Genomic DNA, 18863 nt, shown 5'->3' with positions numbered 1-18863 from the left:
CTGCTTTTCATCCCGCCCGGCTCCCGGCTACCTGGTTAGCTTATGCCCCGAAATAATTACACGGAAACTGTATTCTTTTAAACACTGCTTGGCCCATTATCTTCAGCCCCTTTCTGGCTCACTATCACATATTGCTTAACCCATTTCTAATAATCTATGTAGCACCACGAAGTGGTGTCTTACTGGGAAGATTCTAGCCTACATCCATCTTGGGTTGGAGCTTGATTGCATCTGTCCCAGAGAGGAGAGGCATGGTGACTGTCTGAGCCATCTGCCTCACTTCCTTCTTCCTGTTCTGTCTCCTCCACCCACCTATGTTCTGACCTATCAGGCCAAGCAGTTTCTTTATTAATTAACCAATGAAATCATCAGATAGATAGAAGACACACCTACATCACAGAGGTCAACCTTGGGTGTCGCTCCTCAGGTGCCAACCACCTGTTTTTTGTGACAGGGTCTCTTACTAGGACCCAGGACTCACAAATTAGTCTATGCTGTCTAGCTAGCAAGTCCCCCACTCTCACCTCCTTCTCTCTGAAACTGGGATTATCAGCGCATGCCACCGTCCCTGGGGACCAAACTCAAGCCCTGTACTTGCACAGTAAGGGCTAAACTGACCAAGCTCTCTCTCTCTCTAGCCTGCCCAACAAACTAGAAGACTAACTTGTAGGGAACCTAAGGTAGCTAGTAAGCTACTTCTTATTTTTATGTTTTTTAGCTGTTGCTATGTTCCCAGTGCTTCCCCTATGTGATTATATTCGATCCTCACAATAAACCTATGGGAAACTGAGAAGCAGAGAGGTCAAGTAACACACACAATGACTCAAGCTGAAAAGGGGGAGAAACTGAAGTCCTTATCCAGACAGTCTGCATAGCCTGCACTTGGAAACAAAATGCTCAAATTGCAAGAATCTTGTGTCTTAGTGGGAAACAATTTCCCAAGAGAAACAACGTAGAGGTTGACCAAGAGCAATCTTGCAGTGTGAGCTAATGTCCACTGTAATGCAGTACGATAATAATAGCCAGACCATTATTCTCAGAAGAGACCATCATTTCCATGCCCGTACATTTTAGCATGGGCGGCTCTCACATGCTTTAAAATGAAAAGGACTTTTAAAGAGGCCATAAGGTACAAAGAATTATGACCATTTCTTACTCAGAGCAAAGCCCATTGTCTGGTCATCCTGCTCCACACTTACCTGGACATATGGCAGAGCCTGCACGACAGCATGTCCACCACTGTGTGCACCAAAAAAAAAAATCACAAGGGTGGGTAAAAGAGATTTGGTCAATTTGGCATTGGGAGAGCTGTCTGTCTGCCACTCTCTTGGGAGTTTTTAAGCAATGGGTTGAGAGTGAAGTGAAGGGAGGCAGAGAGTATTTCAGAATCAAGCGGATAGATCCGAACAGCTGTGAGACAGTTCATCCACACAGTGACGGGAGACCCTTCCTCACTGGTGAGCGCAAACATCTAGCTCCCCAGGGGCCTGTCCTCTGCCTGTGGCTCTGCAGCTAGGCCACCTCTTCCACTTCTACAGTGATTGCCACTTGCACTGGTGTGCTATGGGACATCTCCAGTGCTCTGGCCTGAAGCCTTGGAGAGCACCAATGGACACGGGACTGTCCTCTACAGACCCCCCCCCCCCCCATGCATCTCCAGCTCAACCTACCCAGTGCTGCCCCTCGGTTTTCCATCTCAGGTGAAAATGCAGGTGACTCCTTGTCCAGTAAGCGCCTCAAGCTCAGACAACCAATAGGACCCTATGCTACTCTGTACCCACCCTTGTCTGTGTCAAATCAGTCACCAGGCCTTGTTGAATGGACCCCTGTCGTGGCTTCTCCCACACCACTCATCTCTGTATGCACGCCACTGCCCAAGGCTGGGGTCTGTGTCAGTCTGAGGGACTGATGGGTCAGTAAGCACCTCAGACTGAGTGGTTTAAATGATAGCTGTGTGCTTTTCCTAATCACACAGAATCAAGGTATTAGAGGCAGGAAGTGATTTTCTCTGCCAGTTACTCTTTGGTTTGTAGATGCTGCCTTCTTCATGTGTGCTTTATGAACAGCTGTCTGTATGATTGTGTCCTAATATATTTTAACATTTCTTTCTTGAGAAGCTAATATCTGAGTACTATAGTTACATCATTTCCACCTTGGGTTCTGCCTCCAACTCTTCCCATACCTTCCCCACTCCATTTCATGACCTCTTATGTTGTGGGACAATGTATTCCCTGTAAAGATTTGTCACTTGTATTGGTTTAATAAAATGTTGATTGGCCAGTAGCCAGGCAGGAAGTATAGGCAGGACAACCAGAATAGGGGAATTCTGGGAAGAGGAAAGGCTGAGTCTACAGCCGTCGCCCAGATGCAGAGGAAGCAAGATGAGAACACCTCACTGATAAAGGTGCCAAGCCATGTGGCTAGCACAGACAAGAATTATGGATTAAGATGTAGACATTAGTTAATAAGAAGCCTGAGCTAATAGGCCAACCAATTAATAATTAATGTAGGTCTCTGAGTGTTTTCTTTGGGACTGAATGGCTGCAGGACCAGGCAGAACAGAAACCTCAGCCAACACTCTTACTTTTTCATTGTTATTGTTATAGGTGTGTGTGTGTGTGTGTGTGTGTGTGTGTGTGTGTGTGTGAGATCTGCTGAATCCATCCAGTGTTGTTTATATGTACATGCATTTAGGGCTGACCTTGGTTGCCTTTCATGAAGGTGACACCTATCGCTGAGGACACCATATCCTTAAGGACTAGATAACCTACCACTGGGCTTATCCCTGGAGAAAACTGAGTCTCCCTCTCTTAGCAGCCATTATTGGCCCATCGCTCTTCGTCTAGGGGTGAAGCCTTGTGAGATTCCCCATCCACTGTGATGTCAATTGATGTCATTATGCAGGTCTTGTTTAAGTGACCATATTATTAACACTTCATGGGGGCAGCTTCCTTACCATACGTAAAGACACCATCTTGCGTCAGATATGGTGGTCCTCAGGCATTAACAGCCTTTCCGCCCCCACTTCTGTGATGTTCGCTGAGCCTTAGGTGAGGGGTTGTAGATAGCTGTATCGTTGGGAACAGGCACCCCATTGTGAGTTGTTCTCTGCACGTGGAAAGTTGTGGCTTTCTGTGGTGGTCTCTGTCTAACTGCAAAAGGAAACTTGGATGAGGGTGAGCGCTTCACTTATCTGTGATACAAGCTTGGGTTTTTAGGATACAGTGGAGGATTGTGGTGGTTTAGAAAAGCAGTAATTTCTCCTCTGAGGCCATGACCTCTCTACCCATGTGTGCTAAGCTGGGTTCACAGTACCAGGTACACCCTGCCTCCTATGGAGTAGGCCTTCTGTCCAGCTAGATGGCTGCTGGCTACCCCCAAACAGAAGAGCTACTATTGCAGCCTTGGCATACTTGCCAGGGTGGTCCTTGCTGTGGCCTGTAGGCTTGACATCTGGGCGGGATTCCTGCTTGCTTTCTCCCTGGCACCTTCAGATACTCAGGGAGGAAGCCTCCAGATCAGTTCCACTCAGTTCTTCCAGTCCTATGTCCAGAGGGTGTGGTGTCCCCCCTACCTTCAAGTTCTGGGCAGTAACCCTGGGCAATAGCAGCAGGCTATATTGTTTGAAGAGTCTCTTGGACTCCCATGGCCAACAATTTGAAGGGAGGTTTGCTCAGCCTGGCACTAGGGATTTTGTTAGTCTGTGACTCTTGGGGTAGACATTACCACCCCAAGTGACATGACATCATCTAAACCGTTTACACATATCTACATATGTCTACATATATACTTAGATATTGCATGTGTATTCTAAGTACAAATGAAAGAAGGTTTCCTGATGGATTTTCCAATTATCCATTGAATTGTTTATTCCTCTTCCGTCCAGCCCCATCTGCACCGGCTCCTTCCTCCACCCCCAGTTAAAGCCCCACCCCCTTCCCCCCATTGTCCCCTTCATAGCACCTTTGCTTACTATCCTGCTCTAGAGAAGCTTGTGGGAATCAACGTGGAGGGTTCTCCAAAAGCTAAAAGTAGATCTACCATATGACCCAGTTACCCCACTCCTTGGCAGATGCTGGCTCAGCCATCTGCATTGCTGCTCTGCTCACAATAGCAACCTAAACATCCCTCAGAGATGAGCAGATAAGGAAAGTGTGGTTACACACACAAGGGAGTTTTAGTCTGCTGTAAAGAAGAACGAAATTGGCAGGTAAATACGTGGAACTAGAATATCTTACACCGAGTCAGGTGACCCACACCCGAAAAGACAAGTCTTGCCTGCTCTCTCTTATTTGGGGAGTCTAGCTGAGTGTTTAGATGTGAGTATATCTCCCGAAGTAACAGATGCCAAGAAAGTAAAAAGAGACCATGGGGGTGGGGTGGGGAAGACCCCAGCTGCCTCATACAAAGGCAGTGGTCATGTTAGTCTAACCGTCCACCTCATTTTAGTTTAATTAAATCTCATGTCAAAGGCGGGTGCCAATGGGGACTTCAGCGACTATGGTAGGGGCACAGTTTAGCCCTCATCATCCCCCACGTCATCACCAAGGAAGCCCCGAATGTCGCATGACTTCTGTGTCTCTTTCAACTCAGGGCAGTCTCCCTGGCCCCTCTTCTGCTGCCGGGCTCTTTTCTATTGCCTTGTGTTACTACAGTGGAATACTTGAGGCAACCAACTTTATAAAGATCTATTTGCCTCACAGTTAGGGAGGTTCAAGTCCAAAATCAGGCAACCTCATCGTGTTGGCACATAGAGAGGACCGTGGATAGCAGTTCTGGGAACACATGTCAGAGAAAAGCGATGTCACCACTGTCCTTCCCTGGAAGTGTCATGGCCACCACCCGTGTGTCCTGATCCCATGTTAGAAAGAAAGAGGATCACTAGGTCTTTCCTAGAAACGTCTTCTGAGGGTTTCAGGACAGTCACAGCTATCCCGTGGATGGAATCCTTACTTAAAGTGTGTCAAGCATCAGTGACAGTTGGGAAACTTCATTCTTATTACTGAAGGTAATTCCAGAATGCGGCAGGCACAACCCGTTCCCCCAATATTTATTTTCTTATCTTTCCTTCCGTATAAACCCTGAGACTGAAGACATGACTAGGTGTGACTCTGCCCTGGGTAGTAGGTGGGACTAGGGCTCAGTGGACACAGTGTTAACACTTGCAGCAGAGCCGGGTCCCTCTGTACACACCAAGGGGCTCCACTCAGCATTCAGAACTCACCTTGCCTTTCCATTAGGTTTAGCAGCATCAGAAGACCCTACAAAACTGTGGCCTACACAAAGCAGAGGCCATCTCCGTCTTGTGCTGAGAGCAGAGTTCTCATCAGACCCTGTGTACCTCTGTCCCAGATCCAGTTCCCTTTTCTCCCCATGCTCTTTCCTATGTGGGGTCCCATGATGGTTCTGCTGGCCAGAAGGAGGTGAGAACGGAATAAAGGCCTGTTCCCTCTCTGTTTGCCTGCCCCACTTCCACATACATCCTGCTGGCCAGAAGAAGGTTGGGAGACTTGGTCCCTAGGCCAGGTGTTTCTGTGCTCTGTCCCAGGTCCTGTCCCATGCAGACATGTTACAAATGTGGAGGTACAGTCAACAGTACTTTTCCACTGCACGTGACTTGGGGGCAGTGGCTTAGACATATTCCCTATCTGTCCTGCTCTATTGTCCTCCTTCACACAAATTAGTATCTTATCTTTAAACTCAAATTTACTTAGGTTCTCAGGACACAGGGAAGATGGAACCAGATTCTTGGTCAAAATACCACAGGAATGGCTCAGATCCTAGTTCCCAATAGAGTCCTCACTGCCCTCCGAAGCCTCATGGATCCAGCAGGCCTTCACTGGCCTCTTTTCTCTCTGCATTCTGGTCTTCCGAGCTCCCACCAGAATGTCCCATTAATCTCTCCTTGCAGCATTTTAGGGCTTCTCTGTCCTGATGTTCAATACTCTTCCATATCCCTCTCTCAAACCAGTGCCAAAGGCTTACAGATCACATGGCCAGGTTTATTACAGCAACAACCCTACTTCTGGAACCAATTTTTCTTTTCTCTTCCCGTTGTTGTGAAAAAAAATTCAGACAAAAGCAACTTAAGAATAAAGGCCTTCTTCTGGCTACAGTTCAAAGGTCGGTCTGTCACGGTGGAGAAGTCGAGGTGGCAGAGCTAGGAGCAGAAGGGCACAACCCACTCACAACCAGACAGCTAAAAAGAGTGTGCTCGTGAATCTGAGCTCCCTTGCTCCATGAATACCATCCAAGTTTCCATCCAGGAGATGGTGCCTCTCCAGTGGGCCTGCTCCCACCTCAATCAAGATAACCCCCTGCAGACCTTCCAGAGGCCCATGTCCCAAGGGACTCTAGACCTTGTCAACTGTTGCAACACCTTAGCTGTCATTTTAAACTTCGTTTGTATAGTAGGGAGGACACAGGCTCATGCCTACCACAGACCTCACATGTGGGTCACAGGCCAACTCTTGGAACTGGTTCTCTCCTGCCACCTTGTGGCATTGTGTTATCAGGCCTGCAGAGTCTCTACCTGGCAGCTATTATTTTGGTTTTATACTGGGGATTGTGATAACAGCATTTTTAATGTAATGTTTGAGAGGAGAGATGCCGTCTGTTCTGTTTCCTCTGGGAGCTATGGGAGGACGGCTCGTAACTAGAAATGTCTGTCATAAATATCTGGTGGGTTGTTTGCCTAAGACGAACGTTCCTTGGTTAATAAAATGCTGTGACACACTTGTGCTGCTGTCTGCAGTGACTTGGAGAAGCCAGCAGTAAGAGTTTGCAAGGACTGGCAATTGTAGCAGATGCTGGATTCTACTGTGCCAGATGTGGAAGCCCACTGCGATTTGTAGCTCGGTCCTTTGAAGGAGTAAATTAACATTTTATTCTTCTACTCTATGGAGCCACAACAATCACCCTTCAAACAGGAGGTCATATTTATTCCTGTACACAAAAATAAAACAATATAAATTAAACATTGACATTAGCTGTCTGTCTGCCTCATACAACGTAAACTGGGAGCACAACAGTTAAGAGACAATCTACTGAGGTTACAAATGCATAGCCTGTGATCCAATAATAACCCTGGGGATTTAACATCATGGCAGACGATGCCCACACAGACAGCAGCTTACAAGGCAAATTTGTTACAGTGTTGTTCGTAATAGTAAAAAGTTGAAAACAACCTAAATCTGTATGTCTTTGACATACAGCTGAATAAATAATGGTATAGCCATATGGTAGAAAGAAATTCCTTTTTAAGAAGGCATCTTTAACATACTGCTAGGAAGAAATCTCCAAAGGATGGTATGTGTACCACATGTATGCAATGCCCATAGAAACCAGAAGAGGGTGCCAGATCCCTTGGACTGGAGTTGAAGACCCTGGTTAGTTTGCTGGGTGCTGGGAATCAATCCCAGGTCCTCTGGAACAGTGACCAGAGCTGTTAACCACTAAACCATCTCTCCAGCCCCTACACACATTTTTTATTTTTTGAAAATGAAAAATTTGTATGAAATTTTTTTTGTACTAAATGACAGCATTGGTATAAAAAGAGAAACGTGGTATATCTATTCATTTTTGCATAGGTTATATTGGAAAGAAAGGTGAAAGATGACAATCTAGTAAAGGCACTGGGCAGCTCCTGGCTTGAATTCTAGCACCCAGGAGGCAGAGACAGGCAGAACCCTCTTAGAGGCCAGCTTGATCTACATAGTGAGTTTCAGGCCAACCAGGGATACACAGACAGACTCTGTCAAGCATACAAAATATGTACACATTTATTTATCCATTTATTTATTTATTTATTTAAATGTTTGTTTACTTGTTTATATTTTATGTGTATCAGTGCTTTGCCTTGGGTGTATGTCTGTGTCCTACATATATGCAGTACCAATGGAGGCCAGAAAAGGGCACTGGGGCCCCTGGAACTGGAGTTACGGACAGTTGAGAGCAGCCACATGGGTGCTGGAAATGAAACCCAGGTCCCCTGGAAGGGCAGCCAGTACTCTTAACTGGCGAGTATCTCTCCATCTCCAAGAAGCACATTTTCACTGTTTATGTTTATTATTGTCATTGCTGTTTTGAGACAAGGTCTCTCTATTAAGAAGCACTGGTTCTGTTTTTAAATTTCAATAAATTTGTGTGTAGAGGCTGGAGAGGTGGTCCTCATGCTGTGTGGCAAGCATTTTACTGAATGAACCATCTCCCCAGAGACATTGCTTTTAGATTTTGAACTATGTGAATACACCACCTATTCAAAAGTAAACAAATCTAAAAGACCAATAGCTGATTAACTTCACTTGGTAATCTAATTATATATGTATATAATGCATATGCATATAAAAACATGTATATATGTACATACATATATTACACACAGGAGAGAAGTGAGAGACTTGAGTCTCTGTGTTACAATAGGAAAAAACGGACACAACTGTAAACCTCAGGCAGCAGCTTGGAAAAGTGTAACAGTGCTCCCCTTACCTGGGGCTCAAGCGCCCTCACTTCTCTGGGACAGAGAGAAACAGAAGAAACATCATCACAGCTTTGGGGGAACTCCTGTCCTCATTTTGACTGAGTGGATTTCGCTCTGATGAGGATATTCGGAGAGCATATATAATGTTTCCAGATGTGCTGGTTTGTGTGGTTTGTGTGTGTGTGTGTATGTGTGTGTGTGTGTGTGTGTGCACCATGTGCATGTACAGAACTGAAGAAGGTGAAAGAACAAGCTTACACAACACGGTGGTATAGATGTTACTTCATGTTTGAAAACCAAGAGAAAGCTTTAAAATATGCTCCAAATACACAAAGAGAATTTCTGGAATTCTCAGGACACTGCAACATTGGGTGTAGTCAGAGGCCACTTGTTCCTTTCCCGGCCTCCCAGACCCAAATTAAATTACACAGAAACTATATTAATTAAAACACTGCTTGGTCTATTAGCTCTGGCTTCTTATTAAGTAACTCTTACATCTTAAATTAACCCATTTCTATTATCTTGTTTATTACCACGAGGCTCATGGTTTACCAGCAAGGTTCCAGCATCTGTCTCCTTCAGCAGCTACAAGGCGTCTCCCCCAATTCTGCCTTTCTTTTCTCCTCTATCTCTGCTGCTATCACGCCTTGCTCTATTCTGTGCTGCATAGGCCCAAGCGCTACGTTGACTTAACCAGTGGTAAGGAAAGGATATTCCACAGCATACCGAGGGGAAGTCCAACATCACCTAGGTGTCTGGGAAGCCTGAAGAAATGGGGAGGGGTGGAAAGGTCAGTTGTACCAGGAGACTTCCTTTTAGCCAAACATTCGTTACACAAGAAGAATACTTTCAGGATAGGTGACACAGTGCCCATCAGCACCGTGTAAAGAGGGATCCTGTTCACACGTGTCTTCCTTCCTTTCTGTTTCTTCCATGCTCCCTAACAGTGAGGGCCTGTAGAGGCCACCTACAGGGAGCTTCAACCCAGAAGATGCTCGTTTTTGTTGTTGGAAGTGGGGAAAGGAAAAAAAAAACAGAATGTTTGAAACACCCAGAGTCTTCCAAAAACCAAAAGCACACAATGCAATTCTGCCTTGGTCACCAACCTGAAGAATGATACATAAAAAGTCAGAGGTAGAAATTGGGGTTCAACCTGAAGACCTGAAAAGCAAAGCATCCAGCCACTGGCTCTTACCTCAACCTCAGTCCGAAATGGCGATCCTGCCTCCGAACCTCAGAATGAGACTGTGGCTGAGCACTGTCTCCTCCCGTCTTATATTCCTCTCTAGCTCTAGGGCATGCACCCCTGGAATTAAAGACATGTAACGTTCCAGTTTCTATGGCAACCAGTGCCTGGTTTGTGAGGCTGACCAGTGAGGCTGTTTTCCTCTCTGGTCTTCAGGCAAGCTTTGTTTATTGAAATACAAGTGAAATGAACCCAGCTGAGGGTGCTCATTCTCATATAAGCACTCATTCTCCTGCCAGCCAGCCTGAGTCACTTACACCTCACGGGAGGGGGCATGGTGGTGGTGGTGTCAGTTCCAATCCATCACATCCAATGTCACCTTAACAGCTCTTCAAGGGGTGGGCACTGAGACTCTGCAGATAGTTGGAGGGAGGTGGTGAGAATCTTGTCAGGCCCAGGACAGCCTGTGTCTAGAACTGGAAGACTCAAAGACCTTGGGGAAATCCAAGGATGGACGTGAAAAATCAGAATGCGGTTTCTCAAACTCCCTGTACCCAAGAATCACCTGGTAACCTAGCTTACTATAGATTGTTTCCTCCCCGTTCTCAGCAGGGCCTGTGACTTCCTTTACAGCAAGCATCCATGTGCAAGGAAGGACCTCATGCACCTGGTGGAGAGGTGTGGACTGCCAAGGAGGGTTCTCCTAAAGCTCTCAGCTTCCCTGAAGGGGCACGTTGCTAAAATTCCGGTATGTGTGTTGGAGAACAATGACCAATAGAATGAAAAGGAAGACAGCAGGCAGAAGAAGGTGCTAGAAGGAAGGAAACAAGACACAAGCCCAGCCTCGGATCTCTCCCTGAACCCTTTTCCATACCCGAAACAGCGTGTGGTGCTGGGCTTCTGGGCGCTGCTCTGTGGCTGCTGACTGCCGCCATCCCTCAGAAGAGAAGCTGCGGCTGGCAGCGGACCGGACTGGGCCAGGAGCAGGATCTGGCAGCCAGGCTCCTGCGCTGAGTATCTCAGGCAGCCAGAATTCCACATGGTTGCAGATTTGCTCCCATCTATGGGTTCCCACCAAGCCCAGCATTCGAGAACTTACTTCATCCACCCACTAGCCCTGCCCTGGATCAAATAGCAGCTTCACCTCCTCCCAGTCAATTTTCCCCTTTCTCGGTGGTTCAGTGGTTGGGAACAGCCTGAAGCCAATAGCAGTGACCTGAGTCTATCTCTGGTTATATAGACCAAGGCTCTGAGGAGACAGCAGGTGGCTCCCCTCTGCCTCAGAGAAGCCTGTTAGATGTGCTTTGGTGTTTATCTTGGATTAATGGGGTGACAGGGCATATTTGACTTGGGTTGAGGGGAGATCCTGTGGCCTCGCCCCACCCAAATTGTCTGAGGGGTAAACCTTGGACCTCATTAGACCTCTTGAAAACTAGGTTAACTAGAGGGGCTAATCATATTGTTGACACTATTGTCTCTGGCACGTGGAAAATTCAGTGTGGTCATCTTACCACTAGCCCTTACTTGGAGTTACTGATTCGTCTGTCTCAGGAATGCAGGACTCAGTGAGCTCCTGCTGTGAAAGGAGCCAGACCTAACTACAGGGAAGGGAGGAGGCAACAGTGAGGGAGCTCTGGGTGGAGGAAAGCTGAGCCCTGGAGGAAGGAGGAGTGGGGAAGGAGGGGCAAAGGGATAGAAGGAACCCGAGAAAAAGATGGGAAAGAGTCTTGGATGTCCTACTTCTGAGAATAGGTGCGTAGAACAGGCTAGAAGCAACGGAGGTCAGAAACTCTCCGGCTGTAAAGTTCAAAGGTATATTGCAGCCCCTCCCGTCTTAATAGTGTCGCGGTTTCTCAATAAAATGCTTTCCCCGTGGCTCTCCAGAGAGGCAGCCAGCAGGGGATTCCTTCTGCATCTATCCTGCCAGGCAGGTATCTCCTATTCCCGAAACCCACCAGCAGAAATCATCAATAGCCTGGATGAGTCTTCTCTACCCTCAGAAACTAGTTGCTTCTTATCTAGAATCCAGCCCTTTCTAGCTAAATCCACCTTACAACTAAACTGGGCAGGCTAACCTCAGGATGGAATTTGTCACAGGACCAGGGGTGCCTACCTATACTTCCCACCCTCTGAATTGATTCTGATGAGGCAGGAGGTTAGTTCTGGAGCATTGGGTCACTCCTGATTCTCTCTGGAAAACCCAGCATGGAAACAATGAAGTCCCAGTGCCTCCTGGAAACCTAGCAGGGCAGGAAGGAGGATGGAAGTTCAGAACGAAGCTCTGGCATACTTGGGATCCATCCCTACCTTGACAGCAAATCGTTGGTATCTGTAAGATGGGAACAATACTTCCATACTAACACCAAAGAGGCTGTTGGGAAAACATCACAGTTTGTATACGGAACCCAACAGAAGTTCATTACCATTCCTGTTCAGTTCCAAATGTCATCCCGCCAGGAACTTGGGCCAGGACGGATATTCATTTTAATAGCATGGATCATTAAGGGCACGTGGCTGGGACCTGGGCCAAAAGCTCACACCTCTCCAAGACTCGGTTTCCCTTTAGGACCACTGAGAGAGTGACTGAAAGAAAGCCTGTCCAAACCAGCTAAGTGCAGGCAATGGCTCAGGTAACCTTGAAGTAGCCACCAGCCTCAAGGCGCTCACACAGCCTACAATCCAGAGTACAGACTTTAAATAAAAAAATTGATGAGTACATCAATTAAATGGTCAACATATCTTTGCCTGTAGACAGACTATTTCACTGTTCCGCTTCGCTCTAGTCCGTGCACAATTGCAGGACTTCACCTTCAGAAACGTTCACGGAGCTCATGCCACCTGCCAGGCGGTTTGCAGAACAAGCCACTGGCTAGGTCTAGCTGGCCCGTGTAGCCTGAGCTTCTTGAATCTTACTCCACACGTTTTGAACCCTAAAGCTGCCATTCTGCTTTTCTTCCGGATCTCCACCGGCCCACCCCCACTCTCCAGTGTTCAGGAGCTTTGCAGCCACCACCACCCCTCACCCGAGAGGGTTCTGCGCAAGGACACCATTCTCCTTGGTAGCCAGGCAGAATCGCAACCTGAATGCTAGTAGGGACCAGGAAGGGAGGAAAGAGAGCCAGAACCCAGCGCGGAACTAGGAAGCGGTGGGAAGGTCGAGCCCGGGAGCCCCGCGAGAGTCCACCGCAGCGGGGTTTGGCACTGGCTCCCTCCTAGGGCCGCCAGGCTGTGGAGCAAAGGCCGGCCCTGACACGCACCCGGCCTTTTGTGCGAAGGAAACACAAAGGAGAGGGAAACACGTCTTCCGTTTTTGAAGGAGGGGGCCAACAGCTCCTGGACGCCAACGCCAGCCAGAAGTGCCTGAGCCTGGCCTGGCGGATTAGCCTCAGCAAGTGAGCACTCAATTCCTGGGAAAGGCACATTGGTCCAGCTGCGCACAGGGGTGGGAAACACAGCTCCGGGGCCCGCCCTGGACACATAGGCAGGAGCTGGACAAGTGCGAAAGTTTGTCTCTCGACCAAGCGAGGACCAACCCCATCTAGTTTCGGGGGCGGCGGCGGGGGGGGGGGGGGGGCTGCGGTAAAGGAGACACAAGGAAACGTCCCCAGTCTCGAACTTGCCGCCCAGCCAGAGACCCGGGAATACAGATGGCCTCCAGGCCGCAAGCAGTTCAGATGAAAGGAAGGCAGCCGATAGGAGGAGGAGACAGTTGGGAGCTGCGGGTCAGAGCTTCGGACATCGGGAGTGAGGACCACGAGATGCCGCTGCACATTCTGGAACCGCTGGACCACCGCCTGGTCACAGGGCTAGGGGACGTGGAGCGGCTAGTGGGAGAAAGCGGAGCAAGCGAGCCATGCGCTCCTTCCTGCCTCCGGATCCTGCTTTTCCACGCTCTAGATTCTCCCCGCGGTAGAATGGATCCCTCAACTTTCATGCGGGTCTCCAACTCCAGCTACTGGATCAACTGTGTAGCGAATGTTAGCCTGCTGACTCTCACAGACTTCCGGACGCAGGATAGACAAACCATAAGAAATCAACAAAAGAAGGAAACGGGACTCCCGGATGCTTCAGGCGGCCACACTAGCCTGGGCTGTGGCAACCTAATCACACTCACGTTGTGCCGTCTGAGGTTTGTTAGCTAGGTTGGCAGGCGCACAGCTCCACGCCCCAGCTGGTGGCCCCACAGAACGCACCCCCATACACGCCCTCACTGAAGTCCGCCCAAAGACCCAAGAGAGGTCCTCACATGCCCAAGCTCCTAATCCCCACCCCAAGCCCCGTGTGACAGATTCTGCTAATTGAATGGTTATGGGTCATCCTCGTAACCGTTGGGCGACATTATCACCCACGCTTCAATTCTTCATGTTTTAAATACATATTTAACGGATGGCTGCGGAGCCAGCTGGGAAACACGCGGGTTGGAAAACAATGCCCCAGAAGGCGCGAGACTAGGGCAACCGTGACAACCCACTCTCTAGGACAGACCTCAGAGGGAGACAGCACTGAGTGAGGAGCAATAGCCTGAGTTTTCACGTCTGTTCTGACTTTACTACAAGATAAACTGCTGATTGTCTGTTTTTCTTGTTGTTACAACTATATATGGGAATTAAAATACCGAGCAATGGAAGTAACCAGAGGAAGGAGAGTTAAAATCCTGGGCTCCTAAGTGTTGGGCGGGCGGGGACAACATCTGAGATCTGTGCAGATAAATACCCAGACAAACAAACAAAACAAAGCTAAAGCTGAAAATGTCTGGGTGTGAGAAACACTTGGGGGTTGGGGAGAGAATCTGCTGTCTCTAAGCTTAGGTAGGGGCCACTGAATGCTTACATCTGTGGTAGGCAACCACCTGTCTAAGACAGGCCACGGGTTTTTCTGCAGGTTAGCTGGAATCAGTTTCTAGATTTTCACTTCTGCAAAACAGGTGAATGTGTAGTTATCTCTAGACTAACCCAGACAGTTCTCCAGGTTCGGTTCCTTCGCTGTGTCCCGAGGCAGCCCAGGAGTGTAGTTCAAGGACCAGCTCCCCTTTAGGGCCTCAGACGGTTCTTTGCAAATAATGTTGCTCCTACCCCCACGATATAGACGCCAAGATGGTGCTGGAATTACTGTGGCTGCGCTCCCTTGCTGATAGGTGGGAGTGGGGTCTTTAAAGGTGGGAGTGGGGTCTTTAACCGGTTGGCTGTGCATTAGTGCAAGCAGCGATGACTGCGTGAACATCTCACCCGTGCTTCTGTGGAACCCTCAACGTAAAGATGAACTGCGGTTTCTCCAAGGCCGTGCCCCCACCTGGGGGCGCTACCGCCTGTCCTCCTAATTGCAGCAACACCCACCAATTAGAAGCGGGCTAAGGCAGTGGGGTGTTCTGAGCATGGTTAGCCTTTACTTGAACAACCTCAAATGTTCACAGGTGGATGAAAACCCCAGATAGAGGCGGACGGCGGGGAAAACAGGCGCGCCGGTGGTGAGGATGGGGGAGTTCTCAAGGACTCCAGGTGTGACACGCAGCCTCCGGGTACACCCTAAGACACTGAATTGGTAGGTTGACGAGTTTGCGGAGTCTCCACCCCACTCCTTGCCCCGGCCTGACGCTACAGTGATTATATTTTTACAGAAAGTTGCAGACGTCCCCTCTCTCCCAGGGTCCCCCAGCCCTCTTTACCATCACCCCACCTATCTTGCCCTCCTCCTCCCTCGCCCTTTCCTTTCCCTGCCCAGGGCCCTCCTTCCGTCCCTCCTCACGAATCTCTCAACCGCGGGAGCCCATTGGCTGTGCGCTGAGAGGAGGCGTGTGCCCTGCCGGGCGGGTTTCATTGAGCGGAATTAGCCGGGTGACATCAGCTTTGCAGCCTCTCGGACCGGCCCAGCTCATTGGAGCTGCTGCCCCTCCAGGAAAAGCACATTGTTCCCGCCCCCGCCCGGACCACCGCCACTGCCGTCGCCACTGTCTCCACCCGACTATAAAAACCCGCGGAACCCCGAAAAGTGTGGATGCTTATTACAGACCGAGCCAACACCAGCATCAGCAGCCAGGTTCCCTGCAGCAAGCACCACGAATCGAATTCACAGTAAGTGTCTCCGCCCCTCAACTACCCAAGCCTAGATCCCAAGAACTGACTTCCCCAACTCCGCTAGGACTTAGGATGCACCCTTAGGTGTTCGCCTGCTGGCTGGGATCCCGCCTCAGCGGGTCAGCCATACCTAATAGCTGCTTTGGTGCCGATACTCATCGCAGCATCCCCAGTACCAATAACTCCTGTTGAGGGAACTCAGATACACAGGCTGGCCCTGCGGAGCTGCAGAAACAGCAGTTGGAATGTAGGCCCCATGCTAGCTCTAGGTGCGGTATGCACGCGTGTCCGTGTTTACTGCGTCGTGTCGGTGGAGATAAGCTGGATGCGTTGAGCAATGTGAAAATAGCGCCCCAGCCCAAAGAAAAGTTCTCATTTATTTTAGGCCGTAATGAAGAAACAAACCTCTAGAATGTCCCTTACCGAGGGCCACCCAGGACTCCCTGAAATAAAGTAACCCGTGGGCGATGTGGGAAGGGGGAGGGGAGGTTTGTTAGGAGCGCAGCGCTGTCCGGAGCTGCTGGAGAGCCAGAAGCAGCAACGAGGTAGACACCAGCACCTTTGCGGTATGCTGAGAAGCTGAGGTTCAGGCAGGAGCCGTAAATCTCAATCTCTCTCTCTCTCTCTCTCTCTCTCTCTCTCTCTCTCTATCTCTCTCTCTCCTTCTCTCTCTCTCTCTCTCTCTCTCTCTCTCTCTCTCATCTACTCTCTCTCCTTCTCTCCTTAAGTTTCCGACAGTTGAAAAAAGGAAGGACCCTTCGAAAGTTGAGATTATCTCTGGGCCATGGACTCGGACGCCAGTCCTGGTGTCTAGCCGCCCGTCGTCGCCAGAACCCGATGATCTTTTTCTGCCGGCCCGAAGCAAGGGCGGCAGCAGCAAGCGGCTTCACAGGGGGAACCGTGTCCTCGTCCACGCCGAGCGACTGCCCGCCGGAGTTGAGCGCGGAACTTCGAGGGGCCATGGGCGCTGCGGGCGCGCATCCCGGGGACAAACTGGGAGGCGGTAGTTTCAAGTCTTCTTCCTCCAGCACTTCCTCGTCCACGTCGTCTGCAGCCACGTCGTCCACCAAGAAAGACAAGAAGCAGATGACTGAACCCGAGCTGCAGCAGTTGCGCCTGAAGATCAACAGCCGCGAACGCAAGCGCATGCACGACCTCAATATCGCCATGGACGGCCTGCGGGAGGTCATGCCTTATGCTCACGGCCCATCGGTGCGCAAGCTCTCCAAGATCGCCACGCTGCTGCTGGCGCGAAACTACATCTTGATGCTCACCAACTCACTGGAGGAGATGAAGCGACTGGTGAGCGAGATTTACGGCGGTCACCACGCCGGCTTCCACCCGTCCGCCTGTGGCGGCCTGGCACACACGGCGCCACTACCCACCGCTACAGCCCACCCCGCAGCCGCAGCTCACGCCGCGCACCACCCGGCCGTGCACCACCCCATCCTTCCTCCCGCAGCCGCAGCCGCAGCTGCCGCAGCCGCTGCTGCAGCGGTGTCCAGCGCCTCCCTGCCGGGCTCCGGGCTGTCCTCGGTGGGATCCATCCGGCCTCCCCACGGCCTGCTCAAGTCTCCGTCGGCGGGCCACAGCCGCCCCTCTCGGAGGCGGGGGTGGCGGCAGCGGTGGCAGCGGTGGCTTCCAGCATTGGGGTGGCATGCCGTGCCCCTGCAGCATGTGCCAGGTGCCACCGCCGCACCACCACGTGTCGGCCATGGGCGCCGGCAGCCTGCCGCGCCTCACCTCCGACGCCAAGTGAGCGGGCCAGCGGGGGTGCGTTCTGGAGAGCCAAGGGCTGTGGAGCAGCCAGGACTGGCCAGCGCTGGGGCTCCGGAACTCTGTTGCAAGAAGGGGAGCTGAACTACGGGCTGGGCCTAGGGGATTACAGGGAGTCCTGTATCTGGGAACGGAAGTAATGGGAGCATTTGGAGCAATAGGGAGCGAGGCGCATTTGCTCCAGAACCTGGTTAACTCTTTGAACTCTCTGTGGCTCTGGGAGACACCTCGGTACAAAATGGACACAACTCGCTGGGTACCTCCATCACTGGAACGCCCTGCTCTGCACCGCTAGGAAGAGTCTAAAAACTGTCTTTCCTGTTTTCTCAGAATGACTCCTTGTCTCGGCTTAGGCAGCTTGTAGCCAAGAGGTAGATCACAGGGGCACTCGGCAACCTTTTCCCATTTCGGGCCAAGTAGGAGACTCCCAGAAGCCGCACTATGAAGCCACCGTCGGGCCTCATTCCCAAGGTTCATCCCTGACCTAGGGTCAGGGGCCCTAAGCTAGTTGACGCTGGCGTGGGTACCAGAAGCACTTAAGGACGTGTCCCATTTCCATAACTGGGGAAACCGTGTGGTCTCAGAAGTGTGGCCCTCTGTCCTGTCTCTCCTGTTGACTTGTGGTTTCCTAACAAATCTGTGAATGTTCCTTTTTCCGACCACACGAGCAAGTTTTACAGTTGCTCGAAATAGAAGCACTTGCGGAACGGAATAATCCACATTACCGATATGGGGGGACGGGATGCTTTTTAGATCTTATTTTTAAATAGAAACCACACACCGCCCCCCATTCTAAGCACAAGGTAATTTGATTTCTTACCGGACTGGGGACAGCTGTTTTAGGTACCTGAGGGCTTGCCAGAACAATAACATCAAAAAGTCGCTGTGAATTTCGTTTGCGTTATTTGGGAGGGGGTTCTGTTGGGATTTTAATAATTTCTTGTGTATGTAAATATAATATCAATGAAGTGCACGATGCTAGGTTCTTTGTTCACGTGACTGCCAGCCCCTCCGGAGTCTAAGCCGGCTGTTTTCTTTTTGTGTTGTCCTTCCCCCCTTTGCCACAATTAACCCAAGTGGCAAATCCTTCCCTCGCTCCCCTGGCTGCTGCGCTACAACGCGGGCTTCACGAGGCGAGGCGCCTGCCTCCTGCCACCCCACCTCTCCCGCGCGGCCCCTGCAGAGTCGTATCTATCATCTGTTTTATTTTTGTAAAGAAAAAAGTGCTAAATAATATTTATTACTTGTTTGGTTGCATAAAACGAAACAAATGATGGAGTGTTGAGATTTTAAATAAAATTTAAAGTAAGTCGGTGTTTTCGGTTGTGTGGGGGGGGGTACAGGGAGACGC

General features: G+C 50.0%; 1 protein-coding gene across 1 annotated transcript; it reads left to right on the top strand.

Moving 5' to 3' along the window:
* The first annotated feature begins 16520 nt into the window (after nucleotides 1–16520).
* On the top strand, nucleotides 16521–17495 carry Olig2 (oligodendrocyte transcription factor 2). Its single transcript, XM_038346654.1, is given in 4 exon segments — nucleotides 16521–16538; nucleotides 16540–16614; nucleotides 16616–17320; nucleotides 17322–17495. Coding segments are annotated over 4 exon segments (972 nt in total).
* The last annotated feature ends 1368 nt before the right edge of the window (nucleotides 17496–18863 follow it).

The sequence above is a fragment of the Arvicola amphibius genome, chromosome 10, assembly GCF_903992535.2.
Source record: "Arvicola amphibius chromosome 10, mArvAmp1.2, whole genome shotgun sequence".
Classification (NCBI taxonomy): domain Eukaryota; kingdom Metazoa; phylum Chordata; class Mammalia; order Rodentia; family Cricetidae; genus Arvicola; species Arvicola amphibius.
The sequence above is the reverse complement of the archived record's forward strand: the minus strand, read 5'-3'. Positions and strand labels throughout refer to the sequence as shown.